The sequence below is a fragment of the Anguilla anguilla genome, chromosome 8 (genome assembly GCF_013347855.1).
Source record: "Anguilla anguilla isolate fAngAng1 chromosome 8, fAngAng1.pri, whole genome shotgun sequence".
NCBI lineage: Eukaryota > Metazoa > Chordata > Actinopteri > Anguilliformes > Anguillidae > Anguilla > Anguilla anguilla.
Window position 1 is genome coordinate 10,755,371 of NC_049208.1, and position 22,903 is coordinate 10,778,273.

The 22,903-nt window shown below is 43.1% G+C and overlaps 1 protein-coding gene and 1 long non-coding RNA gene across 4 annotated transcripts; one reads left to right on the forward strand and one right to left on the reverse strand.

Moving 5' to 3' along the window:
* Positions 1-6,920: 6,920 nt before the first annotated feature.
* On the reverse strand, positions 6,921-19,351 carry LOC118234345 (sorting nexin-16-like). 2 transcript variants are annotated; one of them, XM_035430818.1, is made up of 8 exons: positions 19,196-19,351; positions 15,546-15,987; positions 13,827-13,913; positions 12,535-12,683; positions 11,955-12,024; positions 11,362-11,498; positions 10,374-10,511; positions 6,921-10,088 (listed from the first exon to the last, which is right to left on the reverse strand). In XM_035430818.1, the coding sequence occupies exons 2-8, from the start codon at positions 15,894-15,896 to the stop codon at positions 9,959-9,961; spliced, it is 1,062 nt and encodes a 353-aa protein (XP_035286709.1). In that variant the 5' UTR covers positions 15,897-15,987; positions 19,196-19,351; the 3' UTR covers positions 6,921-9,958. The 2 variants fall into 2 exon arrangements, with proteins under 2 accessions (XP_035286709.1, XP_035286710.1); XM_035430819.1 differs by lacking the exon at positions 19,196-19,351 and adding an exon at positions 18,979-19,091.
* LOC118234346 lies at positions 19,311-22,380 on the forward strand. Of its 2 annotated transcripts, XR_004766654.1 has the most exons (4): positions 19,311-19,405; positions 20,809-20,904; positions 21,236-21,343; positions 21,926-22,380. It is a non-coding gene; the product is annotated as an uncharacterized LOC118234346 (long non-coding RNA). The 2 variants fall into 2 exon arrangements; XR_004766653.1 differs by lacking the exon at positions 21,236-21,343 and having other exon boundaries at positions 21,926-22,378.
* Positions 22,381-22,903: the final 523 nt, after the last annotated feature.

Here is a 22,903-nt window from a genome sequence, read left to right on the forward strand (position 1 = left end):
ACAGTTCTCGTGTGCCAAGTGCTTCACTGTCCGGGTCGAGTGCTGGACAAAATTTCTGATAATTTGTGTATGTTCTTGCAACATGGGTACGCAGGTCAACGGTAACAGCTATTCAACAATTGTGCTGTCGAAAATAGTTATGAATAATTGACAGATGGACATAAGTGACTGCGATGATTGCATAACATTTGTTCCTACTACTGGTGGTGGGAGTAAAGGCATGTCTGGGATTTTCTTGGAATGTACATTTTGTTCTCAGTAATTCGATTTTGTTCAGACCGCTGTTCGTTCAGCTTGCGGGGGTGCTCTCAGGAGATCAAACAGGATTTGCTCTGTGTGCAAATTGGCATGTGGTCATACATAACAGCATGTCACCGTGGATGCTAATCATTTCCTCAACACAGATCGACTCAAACAGAGTTCCACTCACCCGATAAATGATAGAAAAAAGTTTTAAAAATTTTGCAGGCACAGACCTGAACCTCTTTTTTTTTTTTTTTTTTTTTTTTTAAATCCCCCCACCGCCTCCCCATTTGGTGGCAACCCTCTTTGGTGAGTTGCCCTATTCACACAGAATTTTTTAACAGGAGCCATTTCTGGTTTCTGTCTGGACAGCTTTAGAGAAAGGCCTGGGAATGGGAACTGTGGAGTATGTGGCCTGCATCACGTCATTTCTCCAGTAAAACCAGGCGATGGACAGGATTATGTAGTGAAAAGGGACTTGGGACAGCGCAGAGACCGTTTAGATCAGTGGTGTCAAACTCGTTGCCATGGAGGGCCGTGTGTATGCAGGTTTTCATTCCAGCCTCAGATCTTGATTATATAATTAGTTAAATTATTTGCTGAATTAGAGATGCAGGTTTGTGCACAATGGTGACCCGACGTCTATGGTGACCCGCATTGTCTAAATAAAAATGTTCTTATATTCTGTGCTTCGATGCAGTTAAACGCATATGGCTGAATGAGTAATTGGACTCAATTAAGGCAGCATTAATTGGTTGGAATGAAAACCTGCATACACACGGCCCTCCATGGCAACGAGTTTGACACCACTGGTTTAGATCATAGGTGGGCAACGAGAGGGCTATATCTGTTTCTGGTTTTCATGCCAACATTTGGCCTGAATTACTTAATTAGTAACATTTACGACATCTGACATTTTCGCTTCATTTTTTGATAAGCACACGGATGACAGCCGAAGACAGTTGCAGTGTCCCATGTGAGACATTTTTCTGTGATCTAATCTACGAGTGAACCAGTGTTTGTGTATGCAGCCAGTTAGCTCATTTAGCCAGGATCATTGGTGGGACCAAAAACCTGCGTACACACACCGGCCCTCCAGGACCGGAATTTCCCACCACTGGTTTAGATTATAAATATTCGGTAAATTCCTTTGCACGCCGTTCCACCTCTCTCCGCGCAGCATGTTTTCTGTCTATTTTTATTTCTGCCATCTCACGCAAGCCTGGAATACGTTCAGGTTTCAGGGCAGCTGCTCAGCGTCAGTGCTTTGAAGAGAGAAGGGTTCATGAGGGCTGCTGGGATATTAAACAAGCCTAACATGGTTTCACTAGGAAACTGTAAAACTCACTAATTGAAGTAAGGGCCGTCCGCTGCTAAGTGCTTCATCCTATTAAGGCAATGTGTGGCTGGCTTCACAACATGGTATACCATTAAGCACGTACCAAGAGACGTGGTAAAAAAAGTTATACTGCTTTGTCTAGACAATCACGTATGTGGTAAAGACTGCCTTCGTTCTTGCCTTTCCAAATAGGGCATAGCTGAGGTAAAAAAAAAAAAAATTTTAAGTGTGGTAACGGTGGAGTAAAAATTAGTCAATTGATTTGACATCAAAATATGAATATGAGATAAAATACAGATAATAATTTTTTTTAATGTTTTTATTATGTAGCATATACACGCGGATTGGTTTTTTTTTTTTACCATTTTAAAGAAACAGCTGTCTTTGTGTTGAGTCCCCTCATTTTCAGCTGTGCAAAATTAACGGTTGAAGCGTAAATTAAAGCGTTGTAGTCTAATGTTTGGTTGATAAGCCCTTAGTTGCAATAATTGCATCAAGTCTACGACTCATTGACATCCCTGATCATTTGGTATATTCCTGAGAAATGCTTTCTCAGGACTTCACTTTCCACTTCTTCCCATTGATGAACGCTTTGGTTACGTAGGCAGTGCGTTTGTGGTCATTGTCTTGCTGCAGGATGAGGTAGGTGCTGGCCAATGAGGTTGGGGGAATTTATTTGTTCACAGCCAGACACAATCTGTCTGTACACTTCAGAATTCCTCCTGCTGCTGTCATCCTCTGTTATATCATCAGTGAGTGAGCCTGTTCCAGAAGCAGCCATATATGCCCAAGCCACGACACTACCGATGCCTTGTATTATGGGCTGTTCCTTCCTTTCTCCACACTCCACAATCCATTATTTTGTCACAGGTTTATTTTGGGCTCATCTGTCCACAGTTTCCCAAGTTGTCCCAAGTTTTGTTCCGGAACCCTTCTGAATTGTCTTTCTTCTCATCGAGTTTTGTTCCAGAACTCCTCTGCTATAATTCTGCTCTCCAACAAGTCTTCTGCGTATGGTGGCTTGTAATATTTTAAACCCTGCTTTCTGGAAACTGACGGTGATGCCACTGACCTTTGTTTTTTGGTTGTTCCTCACAGCTTTTAAGATTTGTTTGCCATGAACTGCAGTTGTCTTCTTCTGGCAGACCTATTTGATATTTATTTCTGTGAGCAACAGTGGTTTCTTTCTTTTTCCAGACTTTCCAAACTGCTGTTCTTGATATACCCCATTTCTGTGCTATCCTTCTTAATGAATTCTTCTGTTTTCCCAACTTACAGGTTAGTTGTTTTTTAGCCATAGTTCTCTGGTCTTCATGATTACATTACATTACATTACAGGCATTTAGCAGACACTCTTATCCAGAGCGACTTACACAACTTTTACATTGTATCCATTTATACAGCTGGATATATACTGAAGCAATTCAGGTTAGGTACCTAGCTCAAGGGTACATCGGCAGTGTCCTACCCAGGAATTGAACCTATGACCTTTCAGTTACAAGCCCAGTTCCTTACCCACTGTGCCACACTGCCACAAGACATGATGACATATGTCTTGTTGGTCTTGTCCTGGGATACCACATTCCAAAAGATTATGTTGGTCTGGAGCTTCCATCTTTCATTTTTTCCCAGACTGCAACACATAAATAAAACAGGAAGCAGGCACTTCATCCAGACCTCAGTTATGTCGGTATGCCTGCTTTATTAATGTACAGACACTCTTATCAAGATGTAACGGCAAAGGCGAAGATGACGCATCTCTCATGTTTATCAAGCCGAGCTGACTGCTTTATTTACAGCAGGTAGTCACAGGGATTTGGAGGGAAAGTGGTTGACTGATCCAAGTCAAATGGTGCGATCCAAAGTGTCAGACTTTACTTGCAGCTGCAGCGATGCCCTTAACTCTGTTTCAGAAAAAACACAGTTGTAAAACAGGGCAATTTTTCCAGAGGTCATTTCTGGAACAACTCCAGCATTTTCACAGGATTCCTTGGAAGTTGCATTTTTGATTTAATGGCCTAGTGACACTCAAATGCCTCTAGAGCCTAATTCAAGTTTGAGTCATAAGCAGAAACAAAGTTTTTAAGCCTTATTTTGTGACTTTCAATTTTCCGTGGTCCACTCAATTTGTTATTAAGTCTCCAGTGATCATTAGTCAGCCAAATTCTTTTATCTGTGGTCAGGTAAAATAAAGGGCAGAGAAGACATTAAGCCTAATGCTTAAAGAGCACGCTGTTCATTTGCTTTTCTGTAATGATTAACTGTGCATTTTAAGTAAACAAATTAAGCTATTGCTTAATTATAGTGTGAAGCGAATTTGAATTGGCTGGGGCAAGCCTTTGTTGAAAATGATTGTGTGCCTTCAACTGGCAACATGGCATAGAGACAACCAAACAGCGGTTTTTTACACATGCAGTTCAAGGTCAAGTTGCATAACTTTACTGATCTGAGATCAGTTTAGCGCCTTTGGGCTGTGCATTGCCAGCAGCACAAGTTGTTCTCCTAAGAGAGGTGTCAGATGATTATGTATCCCCGATGGGAGAGAAGGCAATGTGCTGGACAGCTCACTACAGACATTTAAATTTTGTAAACCAAAACCACGTTTCTTCTCTCTCCCGCCACCGTCTCCGAGTGCACGGAATAGAAGTCAGCTTCCTGCACAGACGCAGGCGACCTGGAGTTAAAGAGCATTATGAAGTGCACATCTCCCCCCAGGCCAGGCCTAAACACTAACTTAATAATCCGATGAAAGCGTTTCACTCGCCAACGAGCACTTGAATGTTTGAACTTCTGAAAGTTCACCATCATTCTTGATTACTTCCAGGCTCTGTATTTCAACCTCTGCCAAAAAACACTAAATGCATTATTTACACTGGACACCATTTTCTTTTTTGTTTTTTTTTGTTTAAGCATTGTCAGCATAATGCCACCTCTCCTGCACTCCTGCTGACTGTACTGATGCACATATTCAGTGGAAAAGACACGTGCCATACTCCAAAAGTATGGCAACAGTACAATGAAAATAGTTATTTTTGTTACATGCTAAGAGCATTTGTATTTGAGATAAATAGATGAAGATGAGACAAAAGTACAGACAAGGAAATTTTATATCATGGCATTTACATGTGCATGTATGCTTTTACCATTTTACAGACACAGCTGTTTTTGTGTTGAGTTTCTCCATTTTCAGCTGTGCAAAATAAATTAAACGGATGAACTCAAATGTGAATTAAACCAATAGTCTAATATGTGGTTGCATGTTGCTTAATGTTATAACTGCATTAAGTCTACAACCCACTGCCATCACCACACATTTGCTGTCCTCTTTGGAAATACCCGAAGCCATTTTCAGTTCACCTTTGTTTGGGGGGGGGGGGGTTCCTGTTTTCAGTCTTCTCCTCAGCAAGCGAAATTCACGCTCGATTGGATTTAATTCAGGTGACTGACTCGGCCAGTCCAGAACTTTCCACTTTGAACCATTTTTGAATTTCTGGTTACACAGACAGTGTGTTTGGGGTTATTGTCTTGCTGCATGGTGAAGCACCGGTGAATGAGGTTGGAGGAATTTCTTTGTAAATAGCCAGACAAAATCTATCACTTCCAAATGCATCCTACTGCTTCCATCCTCCATCACATAATCAATAAAAACAAGTGAACCTGTTCCAGAAGCGACCATGCATTCCAAAGCCATGACACTACCTCCTCCACATTTTACAAATGAGGTGGCATGCTTTGGATCGTGGGCCGTTCCTTCCATTCTCCAAATTGCACACTCCATTATTTTGGTACAGGTTAATTTTGGCCTCACCTATCCATATAGTTTTGTTCCAAAACTTAACTTAATTTTACACAGCTGAAAATTGGGAGACTCAATGTAAAAATGGTTGTTTCTGTAAAATGGTATAATAAAAAAAAAAACATACACATATAAATAGGCTAACTTGACATAAAAGCTGATTGTCTGTACTTTTGTCTCATGTTTTGATCTCAAATCCAAATATCTTAACTCTTAATGTGTCAAACAGACAACAACGTGCACAAAGTAGGCTGATTGCTTTACATGTTCCACGTAGCACAAGGCTGACAATGGACTGTGCTCTCCTCTGATTGGCTTGGGTGTCCCATGGGAATGAAGCACAGTGAGGTCATTGCTTGCAAAAAAGGAGAGTAACACACACTCTTCCCACCATTGCTGGACCCTAAAAATATATACATATTGATGTGTTCTATTGTATGTGACAAAGCAAATAACAAATGTATTAGAAATGTAATCCTGAGAATTATAATCACCTTTTTGCCTGCTATTTTTACTGAAATGGCATATGGGGATATAAACAGGGAATGGACTTGGCTTTTAGCAAAATAACATTTGTTAACCAACAAGATAAAAGAAATTGTACATAGATGTACACAAATTCAACCCTGTATGAAATACCAGTTGCAGTTTCTGTAAAATGCGAGAAGAAACCTTGTGGCATCTTTTTTGGGACTGTGAATTGCAACAGAATTTTGAAATGATGAGTTTGTACACATCCTTTAACCCCCATCAAAAGCTTTGAAATGTGTGCCGTCCTTATTGAAAACGTAACACATGGAAGTTTCAATAACTTTGAAAAAAAAAAAAACATTCATCCCTGCCACATCTCCGTCCCTGCCAGGAGACACCAGATCTACTTGTGATACACAGGCTCTGTGGGTGCCTGTGTGTGTGTGTGTGTGTGTGTGTGTGTGTGTGTGTCAAGAAGTGATCGTAACGCAATGAGAAAAGAGGCTTAAGTAAATTCCACTTGGCTCAAAGCTTATCATCAGATCACCCGTAACCCGAAAGTTAAACGTCAGCTTAAGTTAGACGAGCCAATTCCTCTTGTCTTCAGCTGCACTTGCAATGTGCTTGGCTGAAGAAACACAGAGGGTGAGCTTTATTTTGTGAAACGACTCGAAACGAAACCTCGCTTACAGCACCACACTGTGGAGGGGAACTAGAACTTCTGCCGTTTACCGTGTTTGTAACTTGCCCGCCCATCACCGGATTATGCACACCAGGGGAGTCAGGGTGAGTAATTACACAACAATAACGAGAGGTTATCGTCTCTACAAAACTGGGTGGGCTGCTTTTTGTTTTGCGCGACTTGCATCGCGTCCATAACAGGGCTCAGATCCTATGACATCACACAATAGCGAATCCCTGCGTTTCCTCTGCGTTCGGCCCAATAAGAGCAGCACGTTCCGGATATTCAAACCCACAATAAAATATTAACGGTAGACCTGAGCAGATCACGAGTACCTTCTGAGAAAACAACCCTTCTCCCTCGTACAGACTTGACATTAAGACGCAGTGTTTCCGTGAGAAAGGTCAGATTGTTTATTAAAAAGATTCAGTCCAGTATTAAGAGTCATCAGAGCCCTGACACTTAAGATTGTGAAAAAGTTACACCAATACCTAACCAAAAAAAAAAAAAGACAGAAAAAGACAGTAACATATGAAAAGAGAAATAAAGATGACCTCATCTTTTCACTCAGAAAGGGTCGAAGCTTGTGTGAAACCGCAAGACACCCCATCATCCACAGGAGGGTATGGGCAGACTCGCTGACCCCAGATCTGTGCTAAATATTCAAACAAAACTGCTAGGGTATCCATAAGGGGTTTACAGGGGCTGACCCTGGATCACCCAAAAGAGACAGAAGTTACCTGGAGCCACTTTCCAGCGTTTGTCCTATCTGTGTCCTATAAGCATCCTGTATCACTGCTGTTTACATCCTATCTCGGGCACACTAGGCTACACACTGCATTTTCAAACAACACTTAAGCAATGGACCCAATTCACTGGTCTTTGGGGAATCTAAATCACACACAGCCCATCGGTCATTTCCTCAAAAAAACATCTTAAAAAACAAGCTGGGTGGGGCAGTTAATATTTCTGACAGTTTAACAGCACTCTTTGTACAGCAGATGGAAACAGGCCTCGATAGCAGGTTTACACAGCCCTGACACATCCAGAAACCTTAAGTGTGTTTCGGACGGCTTTACTGCAAGCAGATGGCACAAAATGGCCACAGGTTTGACAAGGTTTCACAACACTCAAAGAGGTGCCGAAAAGTTTGTAAGTTCACAGGACATGAATTAATGGCACCCAACATTAAGGTAGCGTGTGGTATCGTCCTTTGTTCTCTATGGGGGGAAAACACTTTCATAATATACCACAAGAGCATGGTCTTCAAAGTGGATTCTGCCTTAAGTAAGTTACCTCAAACAAAAAGAAAGAAAACCTAAAGATAAGTATGTTTCATTAAAAGAAAGGCACTTCGACTGCGATCCTGTGGGATTAACAAGCGCAATACAAACTAGGCGTACATTGATTTACAGCTGCAAACATGGACACGTCTTAAGGCACTCTACTTCAAATGAAGCTGATTCTGTTAAAGTAATAATGACAGCCTTACCCAGAGGGCGACACAACTCAACACATGCGCGCACACAAAAACAACACAAAGGAAAAATACATGAAACACAACTGCGTACATATTTAAAGTGCACCAAGGGACTTTATCCAGCATGCAAGCACACACGTACGCACACGCACACGCACACGCGCACACACATACACACACACACACATCCAGGGCGAGTGGCAACATTAGGCAGAAAGGGGTTATTTGTTTAGCGAAAGCGAGCAAACTACACTATTCAGACATGTGAGTGTGAGGTAATTAACACACACAAGACACAATCTAGCCCTAGTGGACCAGATGTGTGATGGGGTGACACATTCATCTAGAGTGTTTAATATGAAACACAGTGACTGTGGGGATCGGACCCCAGAGGTCCCCCCCCCTCTCTGTACACAGACACCTCCCAGACTGCGGTCGTTCACAGAGCAGGCACTTCCTACAGTCCTCATAAACCATTGAAAATGTGTCCGTCCTGAAAAATAACATAAAGGTCACAGAACGATGTTCAAATGTTCCTCGAAAACAATCAAGGAAAATTGGACAGACAATAAAAAAACAAACCTGTGCAGTGAGCAACGTAGCTACATCTTTCTTGATAACTCACAATCTTGATCTCCCTTATTATCAAGAGCGCAAGAGCGTTAATAACGAAACCCCTTTAATAGCTCACCAGCATGTACATTAGTTCCACTTTCATTGGTCACACATCACTGGAGAGTAAACTGTATATCTGTAATGCAATTGCATTACTTCATTATGTACTGTATATCTACCTTGGAAACATAGCCTTAAAGTTCAAAGCAGCCCTGGCATTTGCACCTGAAAAAGCCATTGGATATTCGTCTAATTTGAGCGGGAAAACGGACCAGTTCTTGTGTGCTACCGCATTACAGAGTTCTCACCCCTTTGTGAATTTATACAAAATTTTAGAGGGTGAAAACTTTTTTTTCAGAAAAGTGCTGCCCACAGAACAAAGATGTGATATCAGATACAACCCTGATTACAAGGCTGGCTGAAACCCCATACTCGGTGGGGCTACAACTAGATGTCAATCAGTTGATGACTCATTCAAACCGATCAAAAGATTTTGCTCTCAAACGTATATTTTCATCAAGCTGCAGAGATTTTGTAGAATTGTACATTTTTGGTAAACAACGGTGTTTCATTCAAAATCCTCAGGGATCTGCAGAGATTGTTGTTTTAAAACGTTACCAGCATCCTAAGAGTTAAAGTATTCCAAGCAAGCATTTGACCCAGGTTCAGCGCACACCATGTACGACAGCCTTGACCTTTGTCTTAACCATGTAGCTCAACAAAGAACGTTGTTATTGCGTGGGCAGCCTCTGTACTACCGATTAGCAGCTAAAGTTGAGCTATTCTGCTTTGATTGTTGTAACAGGTGAGTAGCACTGTACAAGAAAGGGGATTTTTTTTCTCCCAGAATTCCACAGCTTGGGAGATCTTTCGGTCCCCCTCGTGGTGGTTTTCAGCAGAAGCCAAAGAGAATTAAAATGTTCCCCGGCCTCTTCCATTCCAGAGAGACGTGGTGAAGGAGCTGCAGTGTGGACAATGGGTTTTCCATTTCTGGACAAAAATGAAAAATCAGCCAATCAGATGCCCTGATCAGGACCCAACCACTCTGCATCCCTCTGCGGGGGGTCCTACTATATACTCCGCTACAGTGGAGACATGGTGTCAGTCAACGGATCTGTCCATCCGTAAAAGGCTGGTCTGAGCCTGAGCGTGTGAAGCTAGGCCTGACAGACAGAAGTACTGAAAGACCCTCTGTCCTATAAGCACCCAAATTCCTATAAGAACGGGAAATGGGGAGGGGGGGGGGGGGCAGAAAAATAGGGGGAAGAGGGGAGACGGGTGGAGAAGGATCTCTATGCGTTCCTGTATTCTGCACGTCGAGAAAGGGAGTGGTCAGTGGGATGGCCGCGCCTCCAGCTCCTGGGTCATCTGGATGACGGGCGGGGGGCTCCCGGCGATTGGCCCACACCAGCAGGCGGCGTGACCCTTCAGGTGACCCTTCCCGGGCGCCTGGTTACCACAGCTGCAGCCCAGGAGACAGAGACACCGAACAGAGGAATCAGAGTGCATCGTGGGATGGCACACACTTACAAGGACTCTATTTCCCTACAACAGGGTCTTCCACTTTGTCCAATTTTCTGTTCAGGAGGTTCAGGGTTGCTGCAAGTTAAGCTCTCCCAAATAAGCCTATGGGAGTAGGGGCTGTTGAGAATGGGCCAATGGGAGTAGCGGCAGTAGAGAATGGGCCAATGGGAAGACAGAAAGCAGTGTGTCTTTATGAAGGAAGAGGTAGGAAATGCTAACTCACCTGTTCTCTGGGTCCATTTCTTGGTCGGCCTCCACAGTGGAGGACTCTGCATCTATGTCTGCATCCATGCTGCCCTCACTACCGACCCCAGACAGCCTGCAGGGGCTCTCCAAACTCTCCGGGCTCAGTGAGTCTCCACTACAGGAAACACACAGGCTGTCAGACATGCGCCTAATCAATGCGCAGACACACAGACACAAACTACCACACACACACACACCTACACATACACACGTACACAAGCACACACACACCTACATATACACGCACACAGACACAACTACACAAACACACACACATTCATAAACAGACTATTAGACACACGCCTAATCCATGCACACACACAGAGACACAAACAACCACACACATGCACCTACACATACACACAGTCATGTACTGCTATACTTGTGAGGACTTCCCATTGACTATGTTCATTCCGTAACCTCTAACCCTAACCACTGCATGCCTAACCTTAACCCTAACCTTAACCTAATGGTAACCCTAACCCTAAGTCCTAACGTTAAACAGCCTCTTGAACTTGTGAGGACCAGCAAAACGTCCCCACTTTGCATAATTTTCCTCATCTTTCTATCCTTATGAGGACACTTGGTTCTCACAAAGATAGTATTACAAGTTCACACACACACAGACACAACTACACATACGCACACACACACACACACACACACATACATAAACATACATACACAAACACACACACATTCACACATTCATAAACACAAATAAACACACAGCCACACACACACCTACACATACAAACACACACACAAACACACATACACATACATAAACCCACAGCACAACTACACAAACACACATACACACACACATACATAAACACACACACACACAAGTATACAAACACACACACATAAACACACACACACAACCACACAAACACACATACACATACATAAACACGCAAACACAAACGCACACACGCTTTCAGAGGTCTGAGGGGCATTACTTGACTCTTTTCTCCAGAATGTGAATGTGAAGGTGCTTCTCCTCCAGGGTCTTCCGCAGCTCCTCGATCTCCCTCTGCTTCTCAACCAGCTCCTTCTGCAGCCGGTAGTTTGTCTCCTCCAGGGTCTCACAGAAGGCCTGTGGGCACGAGGGGGGGGGGGGGGGGGTTTGTGGGGAGTTCTATGTACGGGACCTCGTAAGCCCTTGTGACTGTTCCGTACCTACAGTACACCCAGGTTCGACAAACAAGTCTGCTGTTAAAAACAAATAGCGCAATAGTGAAAAGTGCTGTCTCTACAATGTTCTCACATGATTCCCCCCCCTGCCCGCCCCCCCTTTGAACTTATTCACACTGACAGCAGCAAGGCATCCCTCGTAGACACAAATCAAGCCGTTGATTCCGGAACTCTCCGAGGCCTGGACAAATAATGCACTTTCAAGGGTCAGAGTTCCGCATTGGTGATGAGGTGCTGGAATTCACACCAACGGAACTGGAACGGGTCAGGCTGTCCCCTCCCCTTCGGTCCCTACGCACCCGAGGACTAAGCACACATATATGTTTGCTACGTGACCCTCCTGGAGGAAACGCCTCACCCGACTCTCCTCCAGACTGTCGAAGGGGCCCGGGGGGTCATCCAGACACAGGAACTCCCTCACTGGCAAGCTGGAAGGAGAGCAGGTTAGCCGCTTTTGTTGCATTGACAAATGCAGGTTCAACCTTATAATTGCAATACCAGTACCTACAGCACTTTACACCACTCAGTGTTTACAAGTAGCATATAGAATAGTCCTTTTCATGCAATTTACTCATGACTTTACAGACCTCATATGAGGATAATCTACTTTCCAATAATTATACAGTAAGTAACAGTAGCTTTTATTTGTTCTGATATAAACGACTATATTGCTCTCGAATGCAGAAATGTTTTCCACAGTGCATACAGTGTGACAGTAAAACTAAGACTATGTATAACAGAGAAAATGTGCAACCCAACAGTGCATTCAAAAAGAGATCATTAACAATCACATGCACACTTTCAGAAACACAAGCATGCTCACTCTTCTTTTATAGAGTTTACCCACCCACACGCAACACTCAGTTAACTGGGAGAATGTCCTGATACAGACTTCCCACATGTTATGGGTGCACACAAACACACATGCACGCTCTGACCTGGTGGCTATGTCTTTGCGTGCGACCAGGTTCTGGAGAAAAACCTGCAGGCCCAGCTGTCTCTCCTCCAGGAACTCCGTGTCATAGTTGTCCTTGAACCAGCGTTTGGGAGGCAAAGAGAACCTGAATCCTGGGAACATGTCCTTCAGCTGGAACACATACAGATAGACAGACAGAGAGACAGACAGACACACACACACATACAAAAACAGACAATCCAAATGACAAATATCAACACAAATGCAGAACTAGATGCCATTATTACATTAAAATGAATGCAATATGGAAAAAAGGCTGGGGAGTATACATGTGAAATGCTTTAAAATGTTTTTACACTACCTCTCCCATTTACAGTTCATTTAAATCAGTAAATGTGCAAAATTTTCATGCGACAACATTTTTTGTGGAAGGGGGGTCTTTAAGGCAAACTATTTTTTTTTAAGGCCGGTTCGACCACTGACTGACCTCCTCTTCCTCACAAGAGCACGAGTCTCCACACTATTGGATTTTGGGTGACACTTCTGCACCCAACTACTCTTCCAGCCCGCAAAGCACTGTGGTAAACAGCAGATTTGAAGGAGGTACTGTTTTAAGTTCAGTAATTTCAGCATAACTCTGGGTTTTAAAGGGTTGGAGACCACAGTCAGGTTACTATTATTAACTCTGGGATAGGGTGGAGTAGCAGTTCCTTCTGAACTATTTTGTGAGGCTGAGGATCACACACAGGATGGATATCAGTGTTCCTTATAGCTGCTGAGGACACAATGTCCGCACTGTGTGTTTTAGCACTGATTTTCTGTGAATGAATGCACACATTTATTTTATTTTTTGGTTCAGGGAAGCATACAGTATTGAAACAGGATGCAGTTGTTCCATGACAAATAACTACTTCCACAATTTACCAACAAAGGCAGCTAGTATCATGACTAGCGTGTGTGTGTGTGCATGTGTCTGTGTGTGTGTGCATGTGTGTGCGTGTGTGTGTGTGTGTGCATGTGTGTGTGTGTGTGTGCATGTGTGTGTGTGTGTGTGCGTGTGTGTGTGTTTAAGTGTGTGTGTGTTTGCGCCTCAAATGCAAGGAACCGCCCCCTCTTATTCTGAGCTGCTCTTAATCCTTTCTTCACACACAAAAACACAGATCAAATGACTCCACTTTCAACCGGTACAGCCAGTGCTGTGCTGTTTGTACTGTGGTGCAAGGCCGTCCCAGAACCCCCCCCCCAGCCCCCCCACCCGGAGGCGTGCCGCGCTCTCCGGCGGAATGTTCCGGCGTTCCTCCCTCGGAGCCTCACCTTGCCGTTCAGCCTGGAGAAGTCGGTGTACCTGCGGAACACCACCCAGCTCTCCTCCTGGCTCGTCCTCACCAGGATCTTATACACCTGCAGCGGACGGACGGACGGACAGACAGACAGACAGAATTACAGCCTCAGTGCTCTCGCTGGGCTTGGCTGCTGAGCCCACACCAGGATGAGACCACAGCCAAACAGTGGCAGTCTCCGAGCCAGGAACAGAAGAACCGAAGACCATTCAAGCTTTTTTCCCATAGTATCACTCTGCAGTGATACTATGCGGAAAAAGATGCTGTTTTTTTCCCCCTGAAAATGTCAACTGAGTCAGAAAGCAGCAGGTCCACCAGCCGATGTCTTTATTACTCACTGTGTGATGTGCGTCAGTTCCACCTCTTTACCTCATGTGAGCTTCAGATGTCTAATAAGCATTTAACTCATATCAGCGTGACAAAATACACCATAGAAACACTCACACCGCTGCCTCTATGTGAAGAAAGGAAAGAATTAACAGCCATGACTTGGGAAAAATATGCTTTTAAAACCTACTCCTTAGTACACAATTTAAGCCTGTTCATTTAAGCACTAAAAATATAAATTAGTCAAATAATCGGAAGAAGTCATGCTCCAAAATGCATGTTATCAGTGTTTCTGTTTTGATGCAGCTGAAAGAGGAAGCCTGTTTTGGCTGGGGAAAGCTCTAATAACTCGGTTTTGTAGGGATTGTACAGTTCACAATGTCTGATGCCCAGCACACAGATGTGCTCATGGAAATGAGCAACACCAAAACACCTGATATGGTTTCATTCTTGACTTTTAGCTTGAGCCTGTTGATTTCATATTAACAGCTACCAGACGCTCCCGAGTGGTTGGTGAATCAGGAATTCAGGCATCTATGAATGTTCAAATATTAAATATAGCTCCTGGCTAGCTCACCGATGAGTCAGAATCCACAAGACACTTCAAGGTCTTTTTTTCCATTCTTAATCTGTTGTGAGTACATTCCTATTCAGGGTAAAGGAACTGATAACTGTTTTCCCCCAAAAAAATTCTCATCACATGCAGCTTGGTACTTTAGCCTGTTAGCGCTATTTAGAACTTCTCAAGTGTTCATGTGTCTTTAGAATACGATAGCAAGTATGTTATCCACCATGGTACAGGTTAGTGGGGGAAACCAGGCGAGTAATAGCCTATTCTTTCTGGGTTTTCGACTGAAATTGCCATGATAACCACAAACTCAGAAACATTCAGTTGTGTACACTCTGACCTCAGATAAACACACAGAATTCAGATACAACTTCATACGGCTGCACATTAACATGACAAAAATACAAAGGCTGTTAGCATCAGTAGTAGTAGTTTGGCAATAGCCTAGGAGCATTAGCTAATGCTACACCCTTGAAAACTTGCTAGCTGAAGAATTTAGCTAGCTAAATTCAAATATTAAATGTTAAAGTCAACGTTTCGACATATGCTTCTGTGAATTAGAGAACAAAAACTACATTTGTTTGGCACATGTGAGTTTGAAGAACCCTGATACAGCCTGATACAGATGTTTTATTTTTTCCCCAAGAAGTTCATAGAGTAAACACGCAAAATTCCATCACCAGTTGGATAAGGCAAAAATTTGCAAGGCTGAAAATGACAAAGGAAAACTAACGAGTTAAGGAATGTTTAACTGAAAACGCACCGCGGCACACATGAGTAAAAAACTGTGACCCTTACGGTGAATTTGGCGCGCTCCTCCATGACCTCGTACCCCAGGAGAGTAGGGGTGATCGGACGCTCCTGCCGGCCGGAGTCCAAAGAGTCGTCATGGGAACGGGGTCGGTTAGAGTACTCCACAGCCGGAGCGGTCCCGTTCAGCCTGGTCCGGGTCACAGGGCTGAAGCACTCCAAAGGCGGGGTGGCACAGGCCCGGGAGGACCCCCCTCTCGTTTCGGGGATGGTCTCGTCCCCGGGGGCCCTGGAGGGGGAGCTCGAGCTGGTGGAGACGCTGCCCAGCGACGTGGCCCGTCGAACCCTGGACCTCGCCCGCTCCATTGGGACAGGCACGGGAACGAAGGGCGTGGCCATGTCCTTCACTGCCCCCCTGCTGCGCTGGTACAACGGGTCCTGGTAGCCGCACCTCGTAAGCCGCTCTGAATGGGGGTGTCTAGCCAAATGCCTGAATGTAAATTTGCATGATCACAACACAAATACAAACTGCACATCCAGCTCACAAAAACAAGAAATCATAAATACTTTCACCTCAGCATCAGTCAATACTAGCCTAGGCACTCAGAGTATACGCATACAGACGGGAGACAAATTAGAGGAAAAACCTGAAAATGAGTGGCGAAACGTAACAAATACAGATGCTTCCATACGGGTGTACTGCATGATACAATTAAGCAATTAGCATCCTATCATGTTGTAAGAAAAAAAAAAAAGGACGTCTGTCGAACGTGATGAAAATATACAAAGTTTATACCGGCAGTGACAAAGCACACGGATGACACTTAGGATTCAGCAGAGTCCGACTGAACCACAAACCTTTCCAGTGGCTGCTTCTTATTTGTTTTCCAAGCTTCAATCAGGAGTGTTGAATACACATACTAGGAACGATGTAGTCAGTTTTGTGACACCTATCAATTAGGCCGTAGTGTATTGGCCGTCCTGCTGTGAATTAGCACGTCTGTTGACTCAGGTGGTTCCCAATCTCTCACTCCCGGTCGCTATTCTACCATTGTACCAACTGTATTGAAATAATGATAAGATCAAGGGAATGTGTGGCTAGCAGACATGCTGGCATCAGAGACAGATTTCTTACAATGCTCTGTGGCATGTTTAAAAATGCTGAGCAGGCCCAGTTGCCCTCGGTTTTGGATCAAGAAGGAACGAGGAAAAGATCTAAGTGACTTTGAAAGAGGATTTATTATTGGGGCATGGATGGCAGGAGCTTCAGTCACAAAGACTGCTCAAATGGTTAGTGTCAGGTGAAAAGAAGCGGCTGGCGACTCCACATGTATCGGAGGCTGGCATGTGGTAGTCTACACCCTTCCCAGACCAACAGAGGATAGCGCATCGACCAGGACTGTGATACACATGGGGAATTGGTATAACGACTAACGACTAAAAAACAAACAAAAAAAAAACGCACATTTGAGAGTTGGTGCAAAAACAGTGGTGCACAAACCATAAGCACTGGCCTACAGAGGTGTGGAAAATAGTGATATGGTCCGATGAGTTATCCTTCACCACGTTCTCACCATAGTGCATGTGTGGTGTACACCAAGAACATGGTAAAGGTCTGAATGTTTGACCCCTACAGTGAGGGGGTTTGGTGGCTCTGTTATGCTGTGGGGAGCATTTTCCTGGCATGGTCTGGGTCCACTTATCCACTTAGGGAAGGGAAGGGTCTCCGCAAATCAATACAAAGTTATTCTGAGTGATCACCTTTATCCGATGATGAGACATTTCTATCCTGATGGGAGTGGTCTCTTCCAGGATGACAATGCCACCATCCTCAAGGCATGAGGGGTTACAGAATGATTTGATCAGTATGAAAATGACGTGAACCATAAGCTATGGCCTTCGCAGTCACCAGATCACAACCTAATTGAACACCTATGGGAGATTTTGGTGCAACTTGTTACAGCGCTCTCCACCAACATCATCAAAACACAAAATGAGGGAACATCTTTTGGAAGAATGGTATTCCATCCCTCCAGCAGAGTTCCAGAGACTTGCAGACACTATGCCAAGGAGCACTGAAGCAGTTCTGGTGGCTCGTGGTGGGCCAAGACCTTACCAAGACAATTTATGTTGGTTATTCCTTTAAGTTGTCACCGGTCTATGTCTATGTGTGAGTGTGACTCACAAACTAAGCATAAGGAATAAATAATAAAACATTCAGCACAACTCTTGCTGCTAGATTGCACAGTAGCATTGCATTATCATTTAGTAGTGCAATATTATATTTAACCTCTCATGTAAATTATCGATCCACTCTCTCTCTCTCTGTAATCTGGGGCAATCAATCCATCACGGTTCACTAGGAAGAGGTAGCGGCCATTTGTTCTCAGGGTCAAGACTTCAGCTTTAAAAATAACCCCATTAGGAAGAATCAGGCTGAGTAAAGTACATTTGACTGTGAAAACAAAGCCGCACCAGTTCTTCCACTCCCATCCCATTACTACCTGATGTATGTCGGTCTGTTCCTCACATCAGTACCCGTGTGTTGCTATGCACGCAAGACATAATGGTCTTTTGGTCGTATTATTGATCTTTTTTTTTTCTCCCCACATTTTCTCTGTAGACTAAGTATGGACTTACAGCAAAGGGATCCACATTCAGTTTCTGGACGGCTAGTTGATAATAGGCTATAGATTTCATATTTCATGCTGTTCTCTTGTTAGGCCCTCCTCTCCAAATATGAGCAATTTCGGTCTAATAAGCAGTCCGATCAACAGTGATCAAAGGATTACTATGATATGACGGTTATTATGACTAGTCTACGTGAGCTGGTTATGTTGCCGACTTTTAACTCAACTAGTCCAGGTCACTGCCCGCGGGCAGGACATTAGATTCAATCAACATTCTTTGCAAACACAGTTTTAATAACATTTTTTCATTTAAGTGAAAGCAGAGACAACAACAATTATGTAACATTAGCTACGTTACTAATGTTACATAAATGTTATTCACAATATAGCAAAAGCTTCATGCTGACATTTATAAGGTAGCGCTGTATTTGCCTTTAAAATTTTTAAAAACGCCATTAAATGCAGCGTACGTCATTGGGTAAAGTTGTCGAGAAATTTTGATGAACTGTTTGTCAATGTTATTCCAAGTTGATAGCCCCAAGGCAAGAGGTTACCCCCAAGAGGTTAAACTATGGGGTGGAATACACACGTTAGCTCACGCTATACATTGCAAACATTGACGATGGTAACAACCGAACGTAACTAGTCTAGCTAGCATATGTAACAGTATTGATAAAGATATAACGTTATTTACATATAGATAAACATACAGACACACACATACATATTACACATCATGTATGTTATTAGTGCCTGTCATTCAGAATGGACAACATGACAACTCGCAAAATAGCACTTAACGTATCTACAATTGTTATTGTTACCCGTTTGCCAGACAGCTAGTTAGCTACCTTCGGTACTGCTGTCCTTTAACTCGCAGATTATTTAATATGATCAATCTTCCACTGCCTAACGTTAACAAGGACACTTTATAGCTATTAAACTGACCGATTCGCTTCCGGCTACCGTAGCTATAAACAAGATCATGTGCTTTCCTACCAGCTTGGCTTGATCCACGGCAAAACAAACTGGGAACTGAAGTCAGTTTTTCTTTTGTCGTTTACTTACCTGATGTCGTTCTTATCCCCCGTTCGTTTTCGGGTTTCATCACAACGAAACGTCAAGTAACGTAAGACACCTAGGTTAAGTTAGCTAGCTACCTGTTTGAGGTACAATTTTCTTCGCTTATATATTTCAAGCCCCGACCAGACATCTGGAGCAACGTCATCACGTAGAGGCCGTGAGCCCTCAGATCCACATGGAGGATTAGCCAATCCGGTAACTAGGAGGTTTCCTCTTTTCCCAAAAAAATACTTCCGTTAGCAAGCGAGCTAGTAGGGTCTTGAATTCCCCAGGTAACCGGCGGGTCCCGTATCCTGTTTAGTAGAAATGTTGTGGGAACGTCTCATGGCTAGGTCAGACGTTTTTAAGTTCAGTTCTATACTTCAGTGATGATGATTCGTTGTATAATGTTAATATTTTAATATTATTATTATTATTATTATTGTTGCTGTTGTTGTTGTTGTATTTTATACACAACTCGCATTTATATTGTCAAAAAAAAAAACCCACCACATGTTGAGCAGGCAAATGTTGTCTGGCTGTAGCAAGCTTGTTCTCCTTGGACCCAAGAACTTTGCAGATAAGCCGCCTGTGGACTGCAGTGAAAAGTTATGGTTGACATGTGGGTGGCTGATGATTTTGCTCATGTTGTTGGAAATAAAGAAATGATAATAATGGGGCAAAAAACTGGTTACTATTATTATTTTTGTCTTAGAAAGATTTTAGTGTCGTAATATTGGATAAACGAGACCACGGTAACAGCAATGAGATGTCATTATTTTGTCACTAGATGGCCATTCTGCATGGCATTAGTATAAGCAGTTTGATCCAGAACAAGTCTGCTGCCACCCTGTGCCCGATCCTTTGTGGGATAAATCAGTGATGGTGATGAAAGCATACCCTCAGGCTAGGAGTTGTCACTGTGATAGATATCCTCTTACAAAGCACTCCCCGAGTGTCCCTGTGCTTTATACACAGCAATAGTAGCCAGACAGGCTTGGCGCGTGCTTTTGTCTTCCCTGTATGCACTGTTGAATTGATAGCATCTCTTGTTGTTTTTGTGTTCTCACATGTGATGCCAAGTGTTGTTTGATTTCCTCCAAGGAGAGTGAAAGTGAACTAGTAAAAAAAAAAAAAAAAAAACTACAGTAGTTTGATAATGACAGTGTGACTCGCTTTTGCTTTTACTATGTGACAAGCAAAACTCTTCTGTGATTTGAGTGGAGAACACATGTTGTCATGTCAGAAGTAAAGCCACATAATGCACATAAGGGTTATTTTGAGTAACGGAGTGCATTGGAAAACACTGTTATGACATAGGTCAAGTAAGTGCACCGTAGACCTGGATTTTCCTGCTTTTAAACTCTTACAGTCACTTAAGACATAATTATTTGTCTATGATAATGCAACATGCTCTGGTTCTTGTCAGTTCAAGCATCCAGACTCTGTGGTGCATGCCAGGGGATTGAGCTGTTGAAAGCACAACGCCCAGAGACAACATTTCTGACGGAACACACTTAATTAATGCACCACTGGTTTTACATCTCTCTGCCGTGTCAGTAAATTAAAAAAGGGAAATGTTTTCACTGTCAAAAGCACACCATTCTTGTGTATTCTAGGTCATCACAGTGATAGATCTGAGCAGCTAGTGCCGTGACAAACAGCAAGTTTGCCTCAAGCTTTTGCATTGGTGATGCACTTGGATTGTCCCCAAGGTAGGTTCACTTGTCAACTTTGCAGTATGACGATAGTGGTACAGTTCTGCCAGTGGGCACTTTCTACAAATCTCCAGCAGATGGCAGAGATGAGCTGTGCATGTTAGTTATTTGGTGATGGAGAGAGGGAGAGAGGGAGGGAGACAGAGAGTGAGAGAAAGACACAGGGAGCAAATTTCTGATAGAAGTGTGTGAAAAGTGTGTGAGAAGGGTGCTAGTCTCCAATAGGATGGTCTTTTGCTCTTTTGGTTTAAAAAAAAAAAAAAAAAAACCAATGATCTCACTTCTGTACTGATTTATGTTTAACTAACTACCATTTCACTGTGATCAGTATGGTAACAGGACAGAGCACATTGGCTGTTCCAGCCACTGAACATGGTCTCGCAGCACAGAAATCAGAAGGAAGGATGGAGGGGCAATGCATTTAAAAGTGTACAGCGTGAGATAAGTGGCGGGATTGTGACTGAAACTGAGAGGGCTGACCATAGAGACAGAGAGAGAATTCTTGTTTGAATTACGGAAGTTGTCTCCACTCACTTTTTTTTCTTTTTTCTGTGGTGTGTTTGTTTTGGGAGTCCATGCAGGTGAATGATTATCAGATATCAGACACTCACATGTGAGCCTGAGAGGTAAATCTGATGAGTGTACCACTGAAGAAGACGTCAGAAAGTGTACCTTGTCTCACTTGATCCATGCAGGAGAAAAAAAAAAGCATAACATAACGATGAGAACAGGCCATTCAGCCCAACAATGCTCACCATTTCCCTACCACTAATGTGTACCTAGTGCTTGGTTTACATACCTACAGTCTAAATAGTATCTAGCAACATTTCAAGCCTGGTCTTGAAATGTGTCTTTTGTCTTGTGTCTTGTGTCTGTATGTGTGTGTGTGTGCGTTGTGCTTTGTGTGTCTACGTCTTTGTGTATGTGTGTGTGTGTGTGTGTGTGCAGGATTGTGCACACACAATCCCATCATGGCTTCCTTCTTAACCTCAGTAGTGCACCTTTCTTTCATTTTCAGGACCTATTTTTAGGCATGCGCCTACAAAGGTACAAACTACAACGATGAGACGAGGCAAAGTTTTAAAAGAGAGCACCAGCTGGAATAACGATGCTGCTGTACAGAAGAGAACGAGGAGTGAGGAATAGAGTTGTAATGACAAGACTGGATAAACTGGAACTGCGGCTTCTTTCATCAATTAGAGGATAATAAGTATATTCTCATAATAAGTATATTCTCAATATGGCACAACATGTACTCGGTTCATTTGTAGTTTTCTTTGTGAGTCACTTCTGGTTTACATCAGAACGCAACCCGATACTGCAAAATCTAAAATAAATGGGAATTAATTGGATGTCTTTGGAATGGCTTGACATGTTTTTATCAGTTTTAAGCCTGGTTAATAATGCTTTGACTAAACTGTTAGGCATCCAGTCGTCAGAAGCTCTGCTGCTAGATGTGCGTTTCCTTCAACAGTGTTAAATCCCAGATAAATGTGTTCTCCATGGCAGAGTGAATAGCCCTGCTAATTTCATTTGGGGCTGGAATATGACTGGACGTGTGGGAAGAGGTTTTGGTCATGAGTAGATCAGGGTTTTTTTTTGATGAGGTCATGATGAAGTCACTGTCAGAATGCACCTGAGGGGTCAGTGGTGAACTACTGTGGTTTTGAGGAGGCTGCAGTACAGATTTCATTTACTGACCAGATATTCAGTTCTCTGTGAGCTTGCTGTGCCACTGAGTTTTCTTTGGCAACAGCTGTTGAAGCTAAAGTTTTATGGTTGGCTCTTTCTCTGTAAATATTCATGAAAAGGGCATGGATAAAGTGAGACCACCAGAAGAGCTAGCCTAAAAATATCTCAGGGGATCATTTTGTTACCAAATGGGACCTCCAACTACAGATATGAAAATACAGGGATGGTCAGAAAATCTGGTTTCTATATATGTATGTATATATATATATTCTTTTATTTTTTTTATTTATTATTTTTTTGGTTA

Excerpts from the sequence above, each read along its gene's own strand:
- LOC118234345 (XM_035430818.1), bottom strand. The coding sequence starts at position 15,896 with ATGGCCACGCCCTTCGTTCCCGTGCCTGTCCCAATGGAGCGGGCGAGG. Across the intron at positions 12,684-13,826 it reads TCTCCAGGCTGAACGGCAAG|CTGAAGGACATGTTCCCAGG; the intron begins GTGAGGCTCCGA and ends TATGTGTTCCAG. Across the intron at positions 10,512-11,361 it reads ATTCTGGAGAAAAGAGTCAA|TGGAGACTCACTGAGCCCGG; the intron begins GTAATGCCCCTC and ends TGTTTCCTGTAG.